This window comes from Cetorhinus maximus, chromosome 21, assembly GCF_964194155.1.
Source record: "Cetorhinus maximus chromosome 21, sCetMax3.hap1.1, whole genome shotgun sequence".
Classification (NCBI taxonomy): domain Eukaryota; kingdom Metazoa; phylum Chordata; class Chondrichthyes; order Lamniformes; family Cetorhinidae; genus Cetorhinus; species Cetorhinus maximus.
The window spans coordinates 10,525,671-10,545,685 of record NC_135899.1 but is presented as its reverse complement, the minus strand read 5'-3'; the positions used below and the strand labels follow the sequence as shown (position 1 = coordinate 10,545,685).

General features: G+C 44.1%; 1 protein-coding gene across 3 annotated transcripts; it reads left to right on the top strand.

Moving 5' to 3' along the window:
- Positions 1–179: 179 nt before the first annotated feature.
- On the top strand, positions 180–19,827 carry zcchc17 (zinc finger, CCHC domain containing 17). Of its 3 annotated transcripts, none has more exons than XM_078566606.1 (8): positions 180–239; positions 9,564–9,728; positions 9,831–9,888; positions 10,268–10,368; positions 11,719–11,810; positions 12,158–12,258; positions 14,768–14,895; positions 18,267–19,827. In XM_078566606.1, exons 2-8 carry the CDS (start codon positions 9,687–9,689, stop codon positions 18,462–18,464), a joined length of 720 nt encoding a protein of 239 aa, XP_078422732.1. In that variant the 5' UTR covers positions 180–239; positions 9,564–9,686; the 3' UTR covers positions 18,465–19,827. The 3 variants fall into 3 exon arrangements, with proteins under 3 accessions (XP_078422732.1, XP_078422735.1, XP_078422734.1); XM_078566609.1 differs by having other exon boundaries at positions 207–1,323; XM_078566608.1 differs by lacking the exon at positions 180–239 and adding an exon at positions 8,042–8,168.
- Positions 19,828–20,015: the final 188 nt, after the last annotated feature.

Below are 20,015 nucleotides of genomic sequence, written 5' to 3'. Positions count from 1 at the left end.
CCTCCACCTCTCAACAAGGCGGTTCCTCATTGCTCAATCAGGCCCGGCCCTAACCGTCTTCTCTGCACTCCGATTGGCTCTTATGTCTATCAATCACCCCTCAGTGGGCGGTTCTGATGGAGGTCGCCAACGTTATTGGACAAACCGGGTTTCAATTAACCGTTGGATGGGTCCTCATTGAGTAAGGCTGCTTTTTATTGGCTCCTGATTGCGGGGGGTCTGCGGATGGCCAGAACCTGGTTTGTGGAATTTATTCCCTCATTTTCCTCTCTGTACTGTCAATGAATTGGATTTTTTGATCAACTGTTTGATAGTTTATTGTATGAGTTGGCCTGCCCTTATCTTGTAGCAACTGGTGCTGTAAAGTGATATGTGCAACCACAGGACTTAATTTATACCGCAGGCCAGTGTGACCAACTGTGGGAGGGGAAAGTAAAGGGCACGGGAGGGGCTGGTGCTAATAAGCCTGGGGCTGGGGGTGGTGAGACTTGATGAGTAAGGGGTTGCTAACGAGACCAGGAGCTGCCCCAAACGCTGCCGTACTTACGCACAGGCAGCCAAAGCCAACGAGGGGGAAGCAGAAGAAATGTTTCGTGTCACTCCAACCACCAAGGCCCCCAGGGAGCTCAACGGGACAAAGGAGGACACAGAGAGAGACAAGGTGGAGGAAGAGATTGAGGCAACAGAGAGCCAATCAACAGCACTACCCCCTGAACCTCCCAGTCCTCAGGACAGCGAATCAATGGAGGAGGAGGCAGCAGTGGAAAAGCAGCAGGGGGAGTGGCGGACGGTGAAGAACACCAAAAGGAAGAAGGAGCGAAGAAGAAGCAAAGCCATTTCCCAGAAAAGCGGCAAGAGGCGTCTCCCATCCGACATGGATGACAAGGGCAGCAGCTCTTCGGATGAAGAAGTGCCAGGGCGGCACCGACAGAAGAGGCGGCAAAGCTCTAGGGCGTTGGAGGACGAGACACCCGAGCTCCAGAACATTGGAGACAACAAGGAGACCAGCGCACCCCAACTTTGCCTGCAACCTGAGGAGGCCAGTGCACCACAGCCCCTGGAATCTGGGAGCAGTGAGGTAATCATCGCACCCCAGCTCCAGGAAGCCGGGAACAGCAACACCCCAGAGGGGGTGAGTTTTGGAGAAGCTTCTCCAGCAAAGGTCATCTCAAAACCCGCTCTCTACGTGAACCTCCAGCTGCCACCTGAGCAGAACACTGCCAAGGAGATCTACCTCAGCCCATCCAAAGTGAAGGAATTTGAGCCCACTACGGGTATGAAGGAGCAGACTAAAGGTCTGGGACTCTCAGAGACATGGGTTTGGTAGGAGAATAAATGCTTTAAAATGGGTTTAAAGATTGTATCCATAAATGTGCGTAGCATTAAATCTACTACGCGATGTGTTGCGACCTTGGACTACCTAGCCAAGGTCAAAGCTGACCTGTTGTTTCTGCAGGAGTGTGCGATACCGCACCTCAGCTCCTACAGGCAATGGTCACGATGGTGGTCCCACGGGCCAGCGATCTGGTCGGGCGGAAACGACTCTCGTTCCTCCGGCCTGGGTATTCTGCTGCGGGGAGGCAACTTCACCGTCTCCGAGGTTAAGGAGGTGGTGGACGGGCGACTCCTCGTAGCAGACGTAATGTACAAGAACGCTCCACTCCGGTTAATTAACGTGTATGGCCCGGCACGAGGGGCTGAGCGGCTGGAGATTTTTCAGCAGCTCCCACTGCTGCTGGCGACCTCCAGGCCGGTCATTCTGGGCGGTGACTTCAACTGCATCATCGATGCGGCTGGACGATCCAGCAGGGCCGACAGCAGATTGGACGCTACGTCCAGATCCCTGATGGAAACAGTAAAGGATGCCAAGCTGCACGACGTCTTCAGCAACCCTGCAGACGGAGCGCAGCGTAGATACACCTGGTCGCGGCCAGACGGGTCCATTCGTTCCAGGATAGACTTCCTGTTTGTGTCCCGTGCATTCACAGTCAGATCCACCGATGTCAAGCCGGTGTTCTTCTCTGACCACTGCCTCCTACTGGCGGACTGCCACTTGGAGAAGGACCTGAGGGTGGGCAGGGGGGCATGGAAGCTAAATGTGCAACTGCTGACCCCAGAGAACATTGAGGAGCTCAAGAGAGATTACAAAGGTTGGAGAACCGTGAAACCCCTCTTTGAGTCCCTGACACACTGGTGGGAAGCGATCAAGGGAAACATCAAGAGGTTTTTCATCCTCAAAGGCACCCAGAAAGCTAGAAAGGAACAGAGGGAAATGTCCCGACTCCAGAAAAAGATGCAGAATCTGCTCCGGCTGCAGTCGATGGGGGTCGATGTCAAGGAGGAGCTCCAAGAGGTGAAGAGCCAGCAAGCCTCGCACTTTGCCTCGGAGGCCTCCAAGATCATCTTCCGTTCCAGAGTCCGCTCCGTGGAGCAGGATGAGACGTGCTCACGTTTCTTCTTCCAAAAGGTACACAGAGAGAGCTCTGTGATCAGCAGCCTGAAGGAAGAAGACGGCTCAGTAAAGTCATCACGGTCCGACATTTTGAGGATCAGCAAATCCTTTTATGCCGGATTGTGTGACGTGAAGCCCACGGACAGCACGGCCTCCCAGTCCTTCCTGTCCTCTATCACGGAGGTCTTAGACGACAGTACGCGGGAGAGCCTGGACAAACCGCTAACTCCTGATGAACTGACTAAGGCCCTTGAGTCCTTTGAGAAGAGTAAAACTCCCGGAAGCGACGGCTTGCCGGCGGAGTTGTATTCGGCTCTGTGGGACTTGATCGGCCCAGACCTGCTAGGAGTGTACGAGAGTATGCTCCTGGCCGGTAGTATGTCAGAATCCATGAGGAAAGGCATCATCACCCTCATCTACAAGCACAAGGGGGAAAGGGAGGAAATTAGAAATTGGCGACCCATTTCACTGTTGAATATGGACTATAAGATTCTGTCCAAGGTCATCGCCAATCGGGTCAAATCCGCTCTGGAATTGGTGATTCACCCTGACCAGACCTGCACTGTGCCAGGCAGGAAGATCTCTGACAGCCTGGCGCTGCTCAGGGATACGATTGCCTATGTACAGGACAGGGGTGTGGATACCTGCCTCATCAGCTTGGATCAGGAGAAGGCCTTTGACAGAATATCGCACACCTACATGGTGGATGTGCTCTCCAAAATGGGGTTTGGGGAGGGAATTCGAAATTGGATCCAACTGCTCTACACTAACATCAGTAGCGCAGTCTCAATCAATGGGTGGGAAACAGATAGCTTTCCGATTAAATCTGGAGTCAGGCAGGGCTGTCCTCTCTCGCCTGTTCTTTTCGTGTGTTGCATAGAACCCTTTGCCGAGTCCATCAGGAAGGATCCGGGCATAAGAGGAGTGATGATCCCAGGCAGTGGAGGCACTCAGGTAAAAGCCTCCCTGTACATGGACGACGTCGCCGTCTTCTGCTCGGATCCGCTGTCGGTGCACAGACTGATCCACATCTGCGACCAGTTCGAACTGGCCTCGGGAGCCAAGGTAAATCGTGGGAAGAGCGAGGCCATGTTCTTTGGGAACTGGGCTGACCGATCCTTTGTCCCCTTCACTGTTAGGCTGACGGCCTGAAGGTGCTGGGGATATGGTTCGGAGGGACCAGGGCATGCGTTAGAAACTGGAAGGATCGAGTGGCTATGGTGAAAAGGAAACTGGGCATGTGGGAGCGACGCTCCCTCTCCATTGCGGGTAAGAACCTGGTCATCAGGTGTGAGGCTCTCTCGCTGTTGCTGTACGTGGCGCAGGTCTGGCCCATTCCAGACTCCTGCGCGACGGCGATCACTCGAGCCATCTTCCGCTTTATCTGGAGGTCGAAAATGGATCGTGTCCGCAGGGACGCGATGTACAAGCCTCTAGATAAAGGGGGAAAAAACGTGCCCAACATCGCCCTCATACTGATGGCCACCTTTGTGTGCGGCTGCATCAAGCGGTGCGTAGACCCTCAGTACGCAAACACCAAGTGTCACTACGTGCTGAGGTTCTACCTGTCCCCGGTGTTGCGAAGGATGGGTCTGGCCACGCTGCCGCGGAACGCTCCAAGTAGTTGGACCGTGCCGTACCACCTGTCCCTGGTGGAAAAATTTATGCAGAAAAACACCTTTGACCACAAGTCCATCAGGCAGTGGTCAGCACATAACGTCCTAGAGGCCCTGAGGGAAAAGGAGAGGGTGGACCCTGTGGGATGGTTCCCCGAGCAGACTGTCAAAGTCATTTGGCAGAATGCCTCATCGCCAGAACTTTCCAACAAGCACCAAGACGTGGCTTGGCTGGTGGTGAGAAAGGCCCTCCCCGTCAGATCCTTCCTACACGCCAGGAGTCTCACCCCCTCTGCACGTTGCCCTTGAGGTGGCTGTGGTGGGGAAGAGACCGTTGTTCACCTCCTTGTGGATTGTGCCTTTGCAAAGAAAGTCTGGAGAGAGATGCAGTGGTTGCTGTCGAGGTTCATCCCGAGCAGTCCTGTGACACAGGACTCTGTGCTCTACGGGCTGTTCCCAGGGACACACACCGAGACAAACATCAACTGCAGCTGGAGGATCATCAACTCGGTGAAAGAGGCGCTTTGGTCTGCCCGAAACTTGTTGGTCTTCCAGCACAAAGATTTGTCCCCGACCGATTGTTGCGGACTGGCACAATCCAAAGTCCAGGACTACGTGCTGAGGGACGCACTAAAGCTTGGGGCAGCTGCCGCAAAGGCGCAATGGGGAAGGGTCGCTTTCTAAGACCTTTCTGCCACAGCGCACCGAGAGACTGGGAACTGTTTAGAGCCCCTCGGGCTGTACAGCTCAAAATGAAAGGCTGTAAATGATTGTAATATTGTTTGTACTGATGCACCTGGTGATACATTTTGTAAAAGTTTAACCTGGATTGTACCCTTGTAATGGTGTTTTTGAAATGGTTTGGAATGTGATTGAGGATATTTTATGAATAAAGTATATTTTTGCGAAAAAAAAAAAGTTGCTAACGAGACCAGTGGAACAGTCTATTTGTCGTCCACACTCCTACCTTCTCTTGCTCACACCCCTGCCCCTTCCCCTGCTCACATGCCTGTCCCCACCCCTGCCTTCTTCTGCTCACACCCTTGCCTTCCCCCTCGGGTCTGCCCAGAACACTCCTCTCTTTTTCTTTTCCCACCTATTTCCATTATTATTAAATGTATTCCACCCATGGTTTATTTCACCCCACCCCCACTAGAGCTACCTTGCTCGTCCTGCTCTCCAATCTTAATTAGCACATTCTTTTAGATAATATCACCACCTTCAACACCTCTTTGTTCCTTTGTCTGTGACATCTTTTGGTTATCTGCTCCTATCACTGCTTGCTTGTCCCAACAACCCCCTGCCTTCTCCACCACCCCCCCCCCCCCCCCCCCCCCCACCCCAAAGCAGCCTATATTTCACCCCTTTCCTATTTCTACTTAGTTCTGTTGAAGGGTCATGAGGACTCGAAACATCAACTTTGTTCTTCTCCGCCGATGCTGCCAGACCTGCTGAGTTATTCCAGGTATTTCTGTTTTTGTTTCCTATTTCTTGTGTTCCTGACCTGAGAGGAGTGTTCTGGGCAGACCCGAGCGGGAAGGCAAGGGTGTGAGCAGAAGAAGGCAGGGGTGGGGACAGGCATGTGAGCAGGGGACGGGGCAGGGGTGTGGGTAGGAGTGTGGACGACAAATAGACTGCTCCACTGGTCTCGTTAGCAACCCCCCTTAGTGGGGGTGGGGTGAAATAAACCATGGGTGGAATACATTTATTAATAATGGAAATAGGTGGGAAAAGAAAAATCTATATAGTAGACCATACAGCCTATCGTGCCTGCTCCGCCATTCAATGCAATCATGACAGATCTTGGGCTTCAACTCCATTTTTCCACTCCTCAAGCCACTTAATTTCCTGAGAGACCAATGTCTATCCCAGCCTTAAATATATTCATTGGTGGAACATCCACAACCCACTTGATGGGAACATCTTTAGTTTCTTTGTTTTTACTTCTTGGCCCCTCACCACTCCCTTTGGCCTTGAAAGACTAACCCTTCTGTCATTCAATCTCTCCTGTTTTCCACCCTACCACAGACCTTCCTTTTGCCCTTGTCCCATCCACCCCTTGGTCAAAACTGTTCCCAGTTCTAATGAAAGGTCACAGACCTGATGCATTAACTATATTTCTCTGTCTCTCTCAGCAGATGCTGCTACAATCTGATTATTTCCAGCATTTTCGGTTTTTATTTAACTGTTTTATATTTGGGCCTAGGGGGTAGAGAATTCCAAAGATTCACAACCCTTTGAGTGAAGTAAATTTTCCTCATCTCAGTTCTAAATAATCGGACCCTTATCCCGAGACTGTGCCCCCGCGGTTTAGATTCCCCAATCAGTGGAAACAATATCTCAGTGTTCACCCTGTCAAGCTCCTTCAGAATTTTGTAGGTTTCGATGAGATCGCCTCTCATTCTTCTGAACTCCAAGGAATATAAGCCCAGTTCACTTAGCCTCACAACAGGGTTGGACATCCCCACCCCCACCCCCACCCCCTCCCCCTCCCCTGACTATCCCAGCCCCATCCACGCACCTGTCAAAGCCGGGAGGAGTGTGGTGCCAGCCAATACTTGTGGTCATGCCTGCCCATGCGCATGATACTGGTTCTGGATTGCGCAAGCGCAGTGCAGTGCACATGTGCAGTCACCAACCATGACTGGGCAGCGACAATAGATCAGAAAATCCGGGATGACTACTGTCTCGCAAAGTCCACACCAAGGACATAGGACAGAAGGGCAAATCCCTGGACAGTCCCGGAAAACCTGGGATGATTGTTTACCCTGCTGCAGGCTATGCATCAGCAGCACCTATGTCATAAATGCTTTGAAAATACAAATTCCCATCAGGTTGTAGTTGCACTACAGCTTTTGTAAGGTTGGGTGGGAATGGGTAGGTTGTCTTATGAGGAACGGTTAGTCAAGCTAGACTTATAGCCACTGGAGCTGAGAATAGTAAGAGGCAATTTGATTGAAACCTATAAGATCCTGAGGGGTATTGACAGGGTAGATGTGGAGAGGATGTTTCCTTTTGTAGGAGAATCAGAAATAAGGGTCACTGTTTAAAAATAAGGGGTCGCCCATTTAAGACAGAGATGAGAAGAAATTTTTTCTCTTGAGGGTGGTGAGTCTTTGGAACTCCCTTTCTTAAAAGGCGATGGAAGCAAACTCTTTGAAAATTTTTAAGGCAGAGGTAGATAGATTCTTGACAAGCAGAGGGTTGAGGTGCAGCTGAGCTGTCCTTGCACATTTATGGTCCAGATTTTGCGTTGTTAATGATGGTGAAGCTTTGTGTTCACTGCTCTTTCTTCACTGAATGTGACAGCAACTTCTGGAAACCACATGCGCACAAAATTACGCAGAAATCTAGGAGTCACTGTCAGTAATTCTTCACTTCCCCATCGGGCGTGATGCTGAATCACCCCAGACTGCAATCAATGGGAAACCTTATGGATTGATGAGAACTTCTACTCGTACAATGTTTGCTTCACTATAAAAATCCTAAAAAAATTCATACTTTGTTGAATGAGGTGTAACTGGGTTTTTAACGAAGTACTAACTTTATGATTGCTGCCAAGCACCTAGAGTTTATAAGAATGAGAGGTAATCTTATTGAAACGTAAAAGATTCTGAGTGGAAGTTCTCATCAATTCAGAAGATTTTCCATTAATTGTAATATGGGGTGATTCAGCAGCGCAACCGACGGGGAAGTGAAGATTTACTGGCAGTGACTCCTAGATTTCTGCGTTATTTTGTGCACACGTGGACTCCAAATGTTGCTGTCAGATTTAGTTGAGTAGTGACAGCGAGCACAGACTGCAAGCTCTGGGCTACAAATGTGCAAGGATAACTCAGCTGTCACACCTCAATTGAAAGCCAAGTGAAGGGAGAGCCTTTCAACAGGCCATCTCACTCTCACGTGACCTTACACAAGCTGTGGTGGAACTGCAAAATTTCACTGTGATTGGTTGCTTTATTGGCTTGCTGCCATCAATGCTACTGCACGGCAAGCCATCCCCTTGATTTGGCAGCGGATTTACACAGCTATCAGGAAAGGGGGAAGTTACGCCTCTGAGATCTCCAGAACTTTGAGGGCAATTTTCTTCGAAATCAGAGGTGAGTGCCTTTGTTTGGCTGCTGACCACAGAACCTACACGAATGTTTACCAAAGCTGTTGCTTAGCAGAGCAACGGTAGTGATATAACTGCAGCCTGAGATATATGCAAATTTATCACTGGGATGGGTTGGCTAATATGAAACTCATAATTAAGAACAAAATGTCTGCGGAATATTGTGTTGCATGCCAGTTAATATAGGTAAACGTCGATCCAGATTGTGAGGTCATTTTACTCACGTTGCAAACAGTAAATTGATTTGGCTGCTGCAGTAGGGACTCCGATGGCCTCTGCCAACGCTGACAGCCTCAGTTGATTTCTTTGGACTACTTATTCCTGATTAATGATACTGTGAAGTTCTGAATGCCACAGCTTTTGTTTCGATCACTGAGACTGACTGGCTAATTCATGAGAACCATCCATGAATGAGAGTGAAAAAAAAGCTACACTGAGAGGTGTTGAAAAAGGCTGCCCAAGAAAAATAAACAATCTGACAATGTAACAATTATTTTCCCCATAGAAGCTTCCTGACCATAGCAGGACCACTGTGCCTCCTGCCAATGCAAGATGGCCACCGATACCCTGTGCGTGCATGGAGAAAACCAATGTCATCACTCCACTGTGCCCAGCCTGCTAGAAAGTTTGTTTGTTCTGGTGGCAATGTTTTTTTAATAAACGTGATTTGTTCCTGAGACATTAGTTCCCTTGGTAGAAATAGGCTGAATATTTTTTGAAGTATAATTAGAAGCTGCAAACTGAGAATTGTTCTTTTTTCCTGAATGTTACAATTTCATTGTTCTTTTAAGACCTTAATAATCAAAGACTCATGAACTTTGCTGTCCTAGTTTAACATCTGAAATCCTCGGTACAGATTACCCCACGTAACTTGTTGAATGTTTACCATGCTGGTTATTAGACTGTTGTTATTCAGTCAAACAGGGGCATCCAATTTTCTGCACAGATATATTGAAAATCGTTTTTTTACTCATGGGTCAAGTTTCAATTTTGCTTCCTTGATTTTTTTTTTGGAAGCTTTTGTTTATACTTCGCACGAAGCAGAAGGTGTAAAATGTTGCCCTGCAACTCCAGTAACTGCTAGATAAGCATCTCTGCTCCTGGCCGCCGCCTACTCTGTTGCTTGCAATGATGTAACAGATTTAAACACTAGAACTGCGCATGCACGGTATTGGAAACAAAAACCACCTAGTTAGATATTTCTGGTTACTTTAGGGAATATTGATTGCCGTTGTATGAGATTTTATTATCTGCAGCAGTTCACAAAGAACCATCACCACCTTTTCAGGTCATTCAACGACGAGCAAAAAATGCAACCTTGCCAGCGTTGTACCACATCAACAAGTGTTTTTCTAAATCGTGTATGTTTTTCTTCATTTAGAACTTCCTGATAGAAGGTGAGAAGAAGACACAATGAAGTAATCTTTACCAGGAATATGGTCATCATTTCAAGAATCTTCCAAGGGTGTTTCTCCTTCCTTCACGTACTGCAGGTTGTGTAAAGATGGAGGACTTGCCTGAAATGTACACTGTCCTCCAGGGCGAGGTATGTCTTTCAACATGTACACAGATTCTTTCTTTAAGTGTACACAAACATCTTCCAGTTTTTATTGGCCAAAAAAAAATTCTGCTCAAATTCATTTTTCAGGTTGCATCTGTAACCGAATATGGAGCATTTATCAAAATTCCTGATTGCAAACGGCAAGGTACAGTATCGCAGCAGCTTTATACACATTATGTATATCAATCTGTTTTATATTTAAATGTAGATGCCACTATTGTTAAGCTCCACAAATCATTTCCACTTGCAGAATAATGCTAAACGTACGCCATTACTGTCGCGAATCCTACAAAATTTGATATTCCCTGTTTTATAAAATGCCTGATCAATATTTTCCATCAATTGTGACTTTTCCAAGCTTGATCTTCCAAATTCAAGTCAACAAACTCAGCAGTACAAATAAGAAATAGAAACAGAGCAGAGGGATGTGCCATAACAAGGCGAGTCACTGGGCTAAATAGCCATGGGTGGTGTGGGCACTATGGTTAGGATCCATTCACTGAATGCTTGCTTTTTTTTTGCAGGTCTTGTTCACAAGTCGCACATGTCAGCAAGTCGGGTGGATAATCCGTCTGAGATTGTTGATGTCGGAGAAAGGGTCTGGGTTAAAATAATTGGGAAAGAGGTATGGAAGCTGTCCCTGGATTTTTTCATAGCTGCATGTGATTCTGAGATTTTTTTCACCCAGTTTCTTTCCTCTGCTGATCTGTGGGGAAGATTTGCTGGATGTGCACTGTGCAACAGAATTTGGTAAACTTTTGTTATAAATGGATGAGCAATTTTGTTTCTCACAGTTTAAGTAAAACCCTCTCAATATGAGCAGTTCTATTAAAATAGAAACTGAAAATGCTGGAAATCCTCAGGTCAGGCAACATCTGTGGAGGGAGAGAAAGAGTTAATGTTTTAGGTCGGTGACCTTTCATCAGAATTGGGAAAAATTAGAAATCTAGCAGGATTTGAGCAAGTACAGGAGCAGGTTGTGGGGAGGGAGCGACAAAATTTAAGGACCGGGATGTGGAATCAGGAATGCAGGAGAAATTAAATGACAAAAGCAAATTCAGATCAGGACCTCTGCAGTGTTGAGTTGCTGAACATCCATATCGCAAAGCAAGAAGCTGGAGCTAGTCGGTCTTCAACATAGGGTTATTCAAAAAACCCAATATAACGTAAGTACAGACCACTCTTCCCTTCTACACAGCAGCCCCCACAACAGGTAGAAATTGATTCTTATACTCTTTTGAGTATAAAATAAAAAATAAACTAATTGACAAATTGACAGCCCCTCAAAGGGGCACTGTAACAAAAGACAAAACTGGTTCTTATTTATGTGCCCTAACCTTTCCCCAGTTAGTATCACCTCTTAGTCACAACTAGAGCATGCACTCAATTCGGCATTTGCAACATTAACGTGCTGCCCCACCTTTTTTTATTTGGATGGCAGAGGCTGGTGATGGTTTTGTTTTGCCCATTCATGCCTCCTCTAAACCCATGCTGTGTTTCTTTCCCCTGTCCCATTAACATCTCATTTCGCCTTGTGCCATCGTCTCTTTTGCCATTTAATCTCTCTGTGCCTTATGGCCTAACACAGAACTTCCTTTTTGTTCTCCCTCCCCTGGAAATCTGACATAAAAGCAAAATTCTGGAAATACTCAGCAGGTCAGGCAGTATCTTTGGAGAGAGAAACAAAGTTCACTTTTCCAGTCAGTGACCTTTCACCTGAACTGGATGACGTTGGAGACATAACATGTTTTAAGCAGGATTGTAAACATGGAAGGGTGGGGAAGGATAGTCAAAACAAGCAATTTGGTTAATGATAAAAGATGGACAATCACCCTTAATTCTATGCTTCTGTAAATTGTGAAGCCCCTGCTCTGCTCTTTACACGTTTGTGAGTGCTACAGCAGGGGTTTTTTTTTAATGAACCTTGTATATGTAAGATTCCTGACTATAATTAAAACCAAGCTTTTGTTTTAAGGTAAAGGATGGCAAAGTCAAGCTTTCTCTTTCAATGAAGGCTGTCAATCAAGGATCTGGGAAGGATCTCGATCCCAATAACGTTGCTCTTGAGTATGTGTTTTTGTTAATGGCTTTGACTTTTTTTAAATAAAATACAGTATGATAACTGTGAAAGATTTGCGCACTAACATAATGATTTGTTGCTCTACTTCCCAAAGCTCAGGGTTTCAGTCCATTCGGCAGATACTGCAATCCTTCTCCCACACTATGTTTTTAAAAAAAATTTTGTAGTCAACTCAAGTAATTTGGTTACTAAAAAAAGATGAATAAAGTTCCTCATTTACAATGCTGAACTACACACAAAAGCTCTTGCAGGTGGAGGATGCCATTCCCATAAACAGAATAGAATCTATTTTTCACAGCGGATTAATTCTATCTTTTTGTGATTTTGTTTGCAGCCAGGACGAGAGGAGGAAGCGCAAGTTCAAAGACTTTACAGGGCAAAAGATAAAACTTGAAGCTGTTCTAAACACAGTTTGCAAAAAATGTGGATGTAAGGGTATGTAATGCGTGTATAACTGTTTTCATTTTCTGCTGGGAGTTTGTAAAATAAAACGAACTTAAGTTCACCCTTTCTTAATTGCAGTAAACTGTAACTGCTGTTAATTATAGCTGAAGTCAATTACAGGTCAGTAAATTGATTGCAACTGTCAAGCTCCCGGGTGATAAATGGGTTTCTTTCTCCTTTTAAGATTTTTACTTATCTATGGGTGGAATTGCATTGCAGCTGGAGTATTTTTACAGTGCAGTTTTACTCTGCACTGATGTAGCCGCATTATATTGTAATTGCAGTTTGAATCTGGAGTCTAGACCCAATCTGACACCAGATTGAAGATGAATGAGACTCCCTGGCAGAGTTGATCTTGTTTAGATTTGCTTGGGAGTCAGTTTGAGTCTTGGTACATAAATTACACCCAGAGGGTTAGTGCTGGTGCAATATGGTTTCAGCTTTGCACCAACTTTAAATCTCTGGTGTGTAACTGAACCCCACAACACAATTTAAAGCTTGGTCTGTGATGTCCGGAGTGACCCAGGTAGACTGGATTTGCATACCAGTGCTCAGTGAATTCATCTTGCAGGGAACTCCTCAAGAATGCTGTTGGATTAAGATCCCAGTATAAACAATCCATTTCTCCCTGAACAGGCTAGTTAACCATTGGCTCAGGAGTAATGCAGGTAGAGGCCTGGGTTTACTTTGTCTGCAAAATTAGGGAAGTAGGTAAATTAATGCACCCTAAAATAATCTAAGCAAGCAACAACACATCTCATTTAAGCACAAATAACTGAAGGCTTTGAATTTGAGGAAAAGCAGTAAAGATGGGGAGCATTTTAATAACTTTCCCAGTGACCTAGTTCATAAATTGATGCTGCAGTTGTTTGCCAGTGAACTCAGCCACCATGGTCAATTCAAATATTATGATCAGCAGTCAACTTTGAGATGGTGGGAAGATGTTTACCTGGAAAACTAAACTTGTGTTGCAAGGTTTAATTTGGAGTGTGGCCGGCACTTGGGAGGGTTCTTAAAGTGGCAAGATCTTTTTTGGTGCCTGGAAGCTTTGCAAATGCACCTTTTTCTGCCCTGAATCATCTCAATCTGCTATATTTTTGAAACTTGAGAAATGGAATTATAAGAATGTACAGGAACTTTAATTGGTCCTCTGGATTTAGCATTTTGGAACAAAATTAAGCATTTGTGCAGTGATATTGTGCTGACGTAGAACTGCTTTAAAATGTTACTGTATACATAGAGAGTATAGACGTACCAGTGAACGAAAAGGATATTAGCATAAAGGTTTTCAATGATACTTTGTGACAATTGTGCAAAAGTTATGTTACTGCCTTAATAGTGAATCCTCATTAAATGTACCATCTCGTGCAACTTCTGTTGTTTGTGGGTACAGGATACTGTGAGAATGAACTGATGGTGATTACAATCATTGGATGTTGTAAAACCTACTCTTTTTATGCGTTTCAGAGGGCAGGCATTGACCAAAGATAGCCCAGTACATGGAGTTGTCAGCATGATGCTGGAAATGTGTGCTTTAGAGCAGGATTTAAATCAGCTGTGGTGGCACCAGCAGCAGAGATAATTAAAAAACTTTTTGCAGGCAGTTTCCCATACAATGAACGCTTGATCCAGATGTTGGAATCTTGAAAGGAAACTGAGCAGTTCTTGGGCAGAGGGACTGTTGTAATGACTGTCAGGCCAAGATACTTTTGGACATTCCTAGGATTATCTTCCATCTCTCAACAACAATTTCCACTATGTAGCACCTTTAACATAGAAAATGTCGAGCTGAACACAGAGCAATATTGTTAGAGGTGTGTGTTTATGCCAACCCTGTCGAAGAGGTATTAACATGGAAATGGAGGGGAAAACAATACAAGCACGTGTGCAAATCTTTCACAGTTGAACTCTTTTTTGTTGTGATACGCATATCGTCCTTCCCTGGTTTTAATTACTATCCATCAACTCTTTTTGCAGCTGTGTGGATGTTAGACCAGTGATTATGGAACTAAACTCCAGAATAGACCAAAGCCTTTGAAAGGGAAGAGGGAGGATAAAGTTAGTCTGAAGAAATAAGGTGGAAAAATTCCTCCTTTGATGGCTGCATTCACCATGTACTGGGCAGACCATAGAGGTACCAGTTCTTTGCTGGGTTTGCCACGTGCAATGGAAGACTCACTGGTCCCAGGTTAAGAAGGTGAAAATTGGCTAGGTTATAGTAGTTTGTGACTGACCGACCCGTTTCTCATCCCCAACACACAAGCACACTTAAGAAATACATGGCTAAGGCCAGGAATGGACCCATTGGTGATGATCTCTGTGGTCAAATAGCCCAAAACGCTCAGTGTTCATGTTTACTTTCTTCTATTTGTGTTCAGCGGACAACTGCACTCACATAAATGTATCACGTTACATGACTCCATTGTAGTAACCCCGTTTGCATTTAATGTGAGTGCATCACAACTTCAGACCTGTAAGTTAACTATGTTTTCTTTCCCAGGACATTTTGCAAAAGACTGCTTTATGCAGCCTGGGGGTGTTAGATACAGCCTAGTTCCTGATGATGAGGTGGAACCAGCCAACTGCTCCAGACAATCTGAATGTCAGCCTCCAAAGAAGAAAAAGAAGGTAGGTATTTATTTACAGGATGCAGGCTTGGCCTATAATTACAGCCACCTGAGAGCACTGCCTTCACTAGCTTGCAAACCACCAGTAGTCTAGTTTGTGGGTTTGATTCAACGACATGGGCTCTACTCTGGTTTGTATTTGTCATTGCGCAGAGTAGGTGAAATTTGTCTCTGTCCAGTCCAAAAGCAGTTGAGAAGACCGAGCACTGACATGGCCGGATGATGGTCCAGAGAGTCGGAGATGATGTGGTGATTTCCTTTTCTTTCATTTGTTGCGAACGTCACTGGCAAAGCCAGCATTTGTTGCCCATCCCTAATTGCGCTTGAGAAGGTGGTGATGAGGAGCTGCCTTCTTGAACTGCTGCAGCCCATCTGATGGAAGTACACCTAAATGCTGTTGGCAAAGGAGTTCCAGGATTTTGGCCCAGTGACATAGTATAGTTCCAAGTCAGAATGGTATGTAGCTTGGAGAGGAATTTTCAGGTGGTGGTATTACTTTGCATTGGCTGCCCTTGTCCTTCTTGGTGGTAGAGGTTGGTGCTGTCGAAGGCAGCTTGGTGGCCATCTACTTTCCACTATCCTTGCCAGTCAATGGAATCAGGGAAGGTTTTGGGGCTGGTTTTCATCCTTGAGGCGCGTAGTGGGAGTCAAGAAATTTCAGACTTGGGAGAAAGTGCCTGCAATGGCAGGATTTATTTTTGTTTGGGGAGGGTGGTGGGTGGGCAGGGGGCATGGCTGATAACTGGAGTCAGACCTGCTACTTCCGGAAGGAGTTTGGAGGAATCCACAGGGGCTGCCAGGTGCCGGGATGGGACTTCCTCTCAGTTACAATAAAATCAATAAAACAAAAAAATGCCCTCTACTCCTCATCCCTCACACCCCCTCACTTCCCACACACTGCCTTTGCCCCATCAATGCCAATTCATGCCACCTCATGTCGCTCCACTCACCCACATGGCCCCTCATTATTTCCATGCCAACCTTCATTATCTCCAAGCCCATTGACCTAGTATACACTCTGTACAGAACCAGTGAACCCTATAGTAACAATAGCATGTGTGGAAAAGCTTTACAAAAATAGTCATTCATTCATAACTTTATATTTTCTTTAAAGAAATTGCCTTTACTACTGCCCTATATAAGTGTCAATCATCCAGACCCTTTAAAGTATTAAGAGCAAAAACTACAAGCACTTGAACCTCTTTACCTTTATCCATTTAGTTCTTGAAAAGATGGCCCGACTCCAGAAATATTGCAAGGGTCAATCAGGCGCCTATCGCCTACAATAGAGCCGGCTAGGTCAGGACTGCAGGGTGCGGGCTCATGACAGCCTGTACTTTTATTCCACGCAAGTGAAAATTGGGGTCGTCAGGAATCGCAGAATTGGGTTCCCGTCCCATTTTTAAAAGTCCTGAGTCTCCCCGATCCTGTGAAAATCCAGCCCTTGGTGTGCAGGTTAATGATTATTATAAGTTAAGTGAATTGGCAGCATAATTTTGTCACACATTCTGTTCAGTAGTTGTAGGTTAGTAGCTGGTCAAGGGTCATGGTCTGTTATTTGAGATGAGTATAATGTTTAAGAAGTTGACCATTTAGAGATGCACCAGCATTCTACAAGTTAAAGATGAAGGGTGCAATTTTTGTGGTGTTGGGATTTTTTGAAGACGCTATTTCAGCCAGTACCCTGCTATAAGTTTCATATCGTTAGTGGTGTGAGTTGCAAGGTGGAAAATGCACTAATTGGAGTGCATATTTCAGGAGCAAAGACATTGTCATCAGCACAGGGAAATGTCCACAGTTTGATCTTGGGGAGATTATTCAGGTAAATTAATAAGGAGTACTTTTAGAGGAAATCCATTGATTTGATCTCTTCGCAGACTGGTAAGGTGAGTCGTGTATATTCTGCAGCAGTAACTCAATCAAGCAGCTGGCTGGGAAATTGAGAAGGAATCAAACAACAGTCTCTTTAAAAATAAGAAGTTCTGTAATGCTCAAATCTATATTTGTGAGGCTTATTTTAAGGAAACCGTTGGAAAGAGTTATTACAAAGTCTCCTGCATTCCTAAAGTCATTTTTACTCCAATAGTGGTTGAATGCAGTTTGATAGATTCTTATAGTTGTCTCTTATTTGTAATCCTGATAGCTGTCTTGAATATTTTGCCAAAGAAAGTCAATTATGCTTGGCCAAGGCAGGGAAAAATCAGACAGGCTCCCCACTTATTACTGTTTTTACCCCCTTTACCCCCTGCTAGAAGGTGGATGTATGTATACATTAGTTCAGGAAAGGATTGAACTGGGCAATAACACCTCTGTACTCAAATAGCCTATCTGTCACTGTCTGTGATCACACATGAATTACCTCTTGAGAATGACACTGGAGCACTGCCAACCTCTGTGGAACCATACCCCTGCATTTTAATACTTTGATCAAGAGAACTAGTGAGGGAATAAGAAATGGAAGGCATTAAATCTCCTTTCCCTCTCACTTCCTCACACACACATGTACACGTATAATCATTATTACATTTGTAAGCTTGTTGGGTTCCATTTTGCAGATACCTTGTGTTACAGTATAGTATAATGCAGCTTTAAGGTTTATTGTTTAGTGTAAGTAAAAGACAGCACTATGTCTTGAGGTCTTATAACTTGCACTTTTCGCAGGATTCCTTGCAGGTAAAAATAATTGTTTCCACCGACTTCTGAAGCAGCAGGAGGCATATTTTCCCATGAGGAAATGCATTCACTTGGTGGGATTAAAACCTCAGAATGACTTTGTTATCCAGATATGCGGAAACAATATGTCTCCAATAAGTACTTATTGCACATACAAGTCTTATTGCATCATATAATTTAGGCAATCTAACATTTACAACTAATAGATATTTATAATTAATATTTCCCAAATTAATAAGGTTTCTCCAGCTGTGCAGACTATGCTAATGCCTATTTTATATGACTTTCAAATCTTGAAATATTATTCAAACCTGGCATGCAAATATTTTGCAAATGGTTCAGTATCTGTAACATATAAAATGTGATTGCTGAGTGCCACACCTGAATATTGAACTGATTTGGTGCTTCTGATGCCTGAGGCAGAACTCTTGCATTCTTGTTTGAGGTAAAGAAGAAATGCAACAGTGGATCTGATGAGGTGATTGAGTGATGGTTTCTGTGTCCCATTAAATATTCAAGGGCTGGATCATACCAATCTCACAATAGGTAATATTTTCAGGTTTGGAAAGACTGATGAAATTCAAGGAAAACAAAGTATAAGCCCCATTTTAGAGTTCTGCAGTTCTGAACCTGTCATTTGAAAGGAAATCACAGCTATTTTACCAATGTTGCTGAAAGTAAAGGTTTGATCTTCTGCAGGAAAAAGAAAAGAAACGGAAGAAGAGTAAAGACAAGCTATCTTCCTCCGAGTCCTATTCTTCTGAGAAGTCAGACTCAGACAGTAAGCAGGAGCGTACTGATACCAAAACACATAAGCATTCAGAAAAGACTGAACGATCACACAAGAAGAAAAAGCATAAAAAACACAAGCATAAGAAGTCCAGAAAGACAGATTAAGGAAGAGTATCTGATGTAGAAAACCGGAAATCCTACTTTTTGTGCTCAAGTTGTTGGTATATAAAATCTAACACTCAAGGAGGTTGAAAGGATGTGGTTCCTCAGAATAATTTACTGTTTTGCATTCTGTTTACCCCGAAATGGAATCAAATTTGAAATACACTATTATTCTGTAGTAGCAAAATGTTATTACAAAATGAAACAGTTCAAATATTTTCTAGTCAAAGCACATCTCATGATGTTCTGGGAATCGTTAAAAACTGTTCCAACCTGAATAGTTCAGCCGTACAGTTGCACTTTAAGATATTCACATAGAAATACTTCACCTTGTTTGTATAAAATTCCTTTGCCCACTATTTTAATAGAATTGGAAACTGCTTATTTAAAAGGAATTAATATCATCATTAAAATACTAGATAGAAGAGACAGGAATTTCTTATGAATATATTAAGTATTCGTACATAGCATCACAACTCCAAGGCATTGCATTACCAGTCCACTTCACCCGGTTCACAATTTTCAATGCTTTTGTTACATCACCTTATCCGAAGATACATTTTGTTCAATGTAACTATGTAGATTTTAATAGGAATCTTTAGCTTTGAATTTTGGTTCGGAGAACAGTTTCAGTAAATTGTTTCTTTTTGCAAACAAAAATCTGTATTCAGCTACTAGGCAGTTCAGTGGGTTAAGATACTTCTGGAACCTTTTTGTTTAGGATTTATGGGATGCAAGCTTTCTTTTTCTGTCTATGATAAAATAATCTATCTTGGAAAAGTCAGCGAGTCACAACCCAGTTTCCAATCAAAACCAAAACAATCGGAGGTGTATTAGTATAAAAGAGAGATTGGCAACTTTTGCAGGTTTAAATGCAGATTAGCAGCTCAACGAGTGACATTAATGTTGATGTACTCTTATTTAGCTCCTTGGCTATTATGCATCCAGCCTCACAGTAAATAGGCCTACCGAGTGTACACATGTAAACTTTTTTCTCTTTTCATTTTCAGCTCCTTTTAAAAAAAAATTATTGCCTACTCCATGAATGAGATAAAAATGAATTTGCATCATTGTAACCCTACAACTGCAATAGAATTTGAACATCTTACTTCGAAAGAAGTGGTAGAGAAGGTCCAGGGGAAAGTAGTAATGATAATTGTGGGGCTTAAACCTCTTAAGCTTAAGAAAAAAAAGTTGGGAGAGTACAGGATGCGATTTATATACAATCGGTGGGAATGTTGAGCTGAACGGCCTTTTGTTAATTCATATTTAATGTCACAAAAGACCTGTAATGAAGGTCGTGGCCTTGGAATAAATTGAGGTTTATTTCACAATTTATAATTAAGAATCACTGGTACAGTGTTAAGATGGTTATTTTAAGATGGTTTTTTTCATATGAAGTTATTATACAAGGAGGTGCATCAAATAATGAAGCTGAAGAATGGAGTTTCCTCATATCGTTTCCCTTTGGGGGAACTATGTGAGAATTTAAGATAAGAGTCTAGAAAGAAGAAACCATGCGATCTGTCAAAAAACAAAATTTGGCAACTTGAA

Bases quoted from the DNA above. Each gene is read 5' to 3' on its own strand.
- zcchc17 (XM_078566606.1), top strand. From the start codon at position 9,687: ATGGAGGACTTGCCTGAAATGTACACTGTCCTCCAGGGCGAG. The intron at 9,729-9,830 runs GTATGTCTTTCA...TTCATTTTTCAG, and splicing joins ACACTGTCCTCCAGGGCGAG to GTTGCATCTGTAACCGAATA. The intron at 11,811-12,157 runs GTATGTGTTTTT...TTTTGTTTGCAG, and splicing joins CCCAATAACGTTGCTCTTGA to CCAGGACGAGAGGAGGAAGC.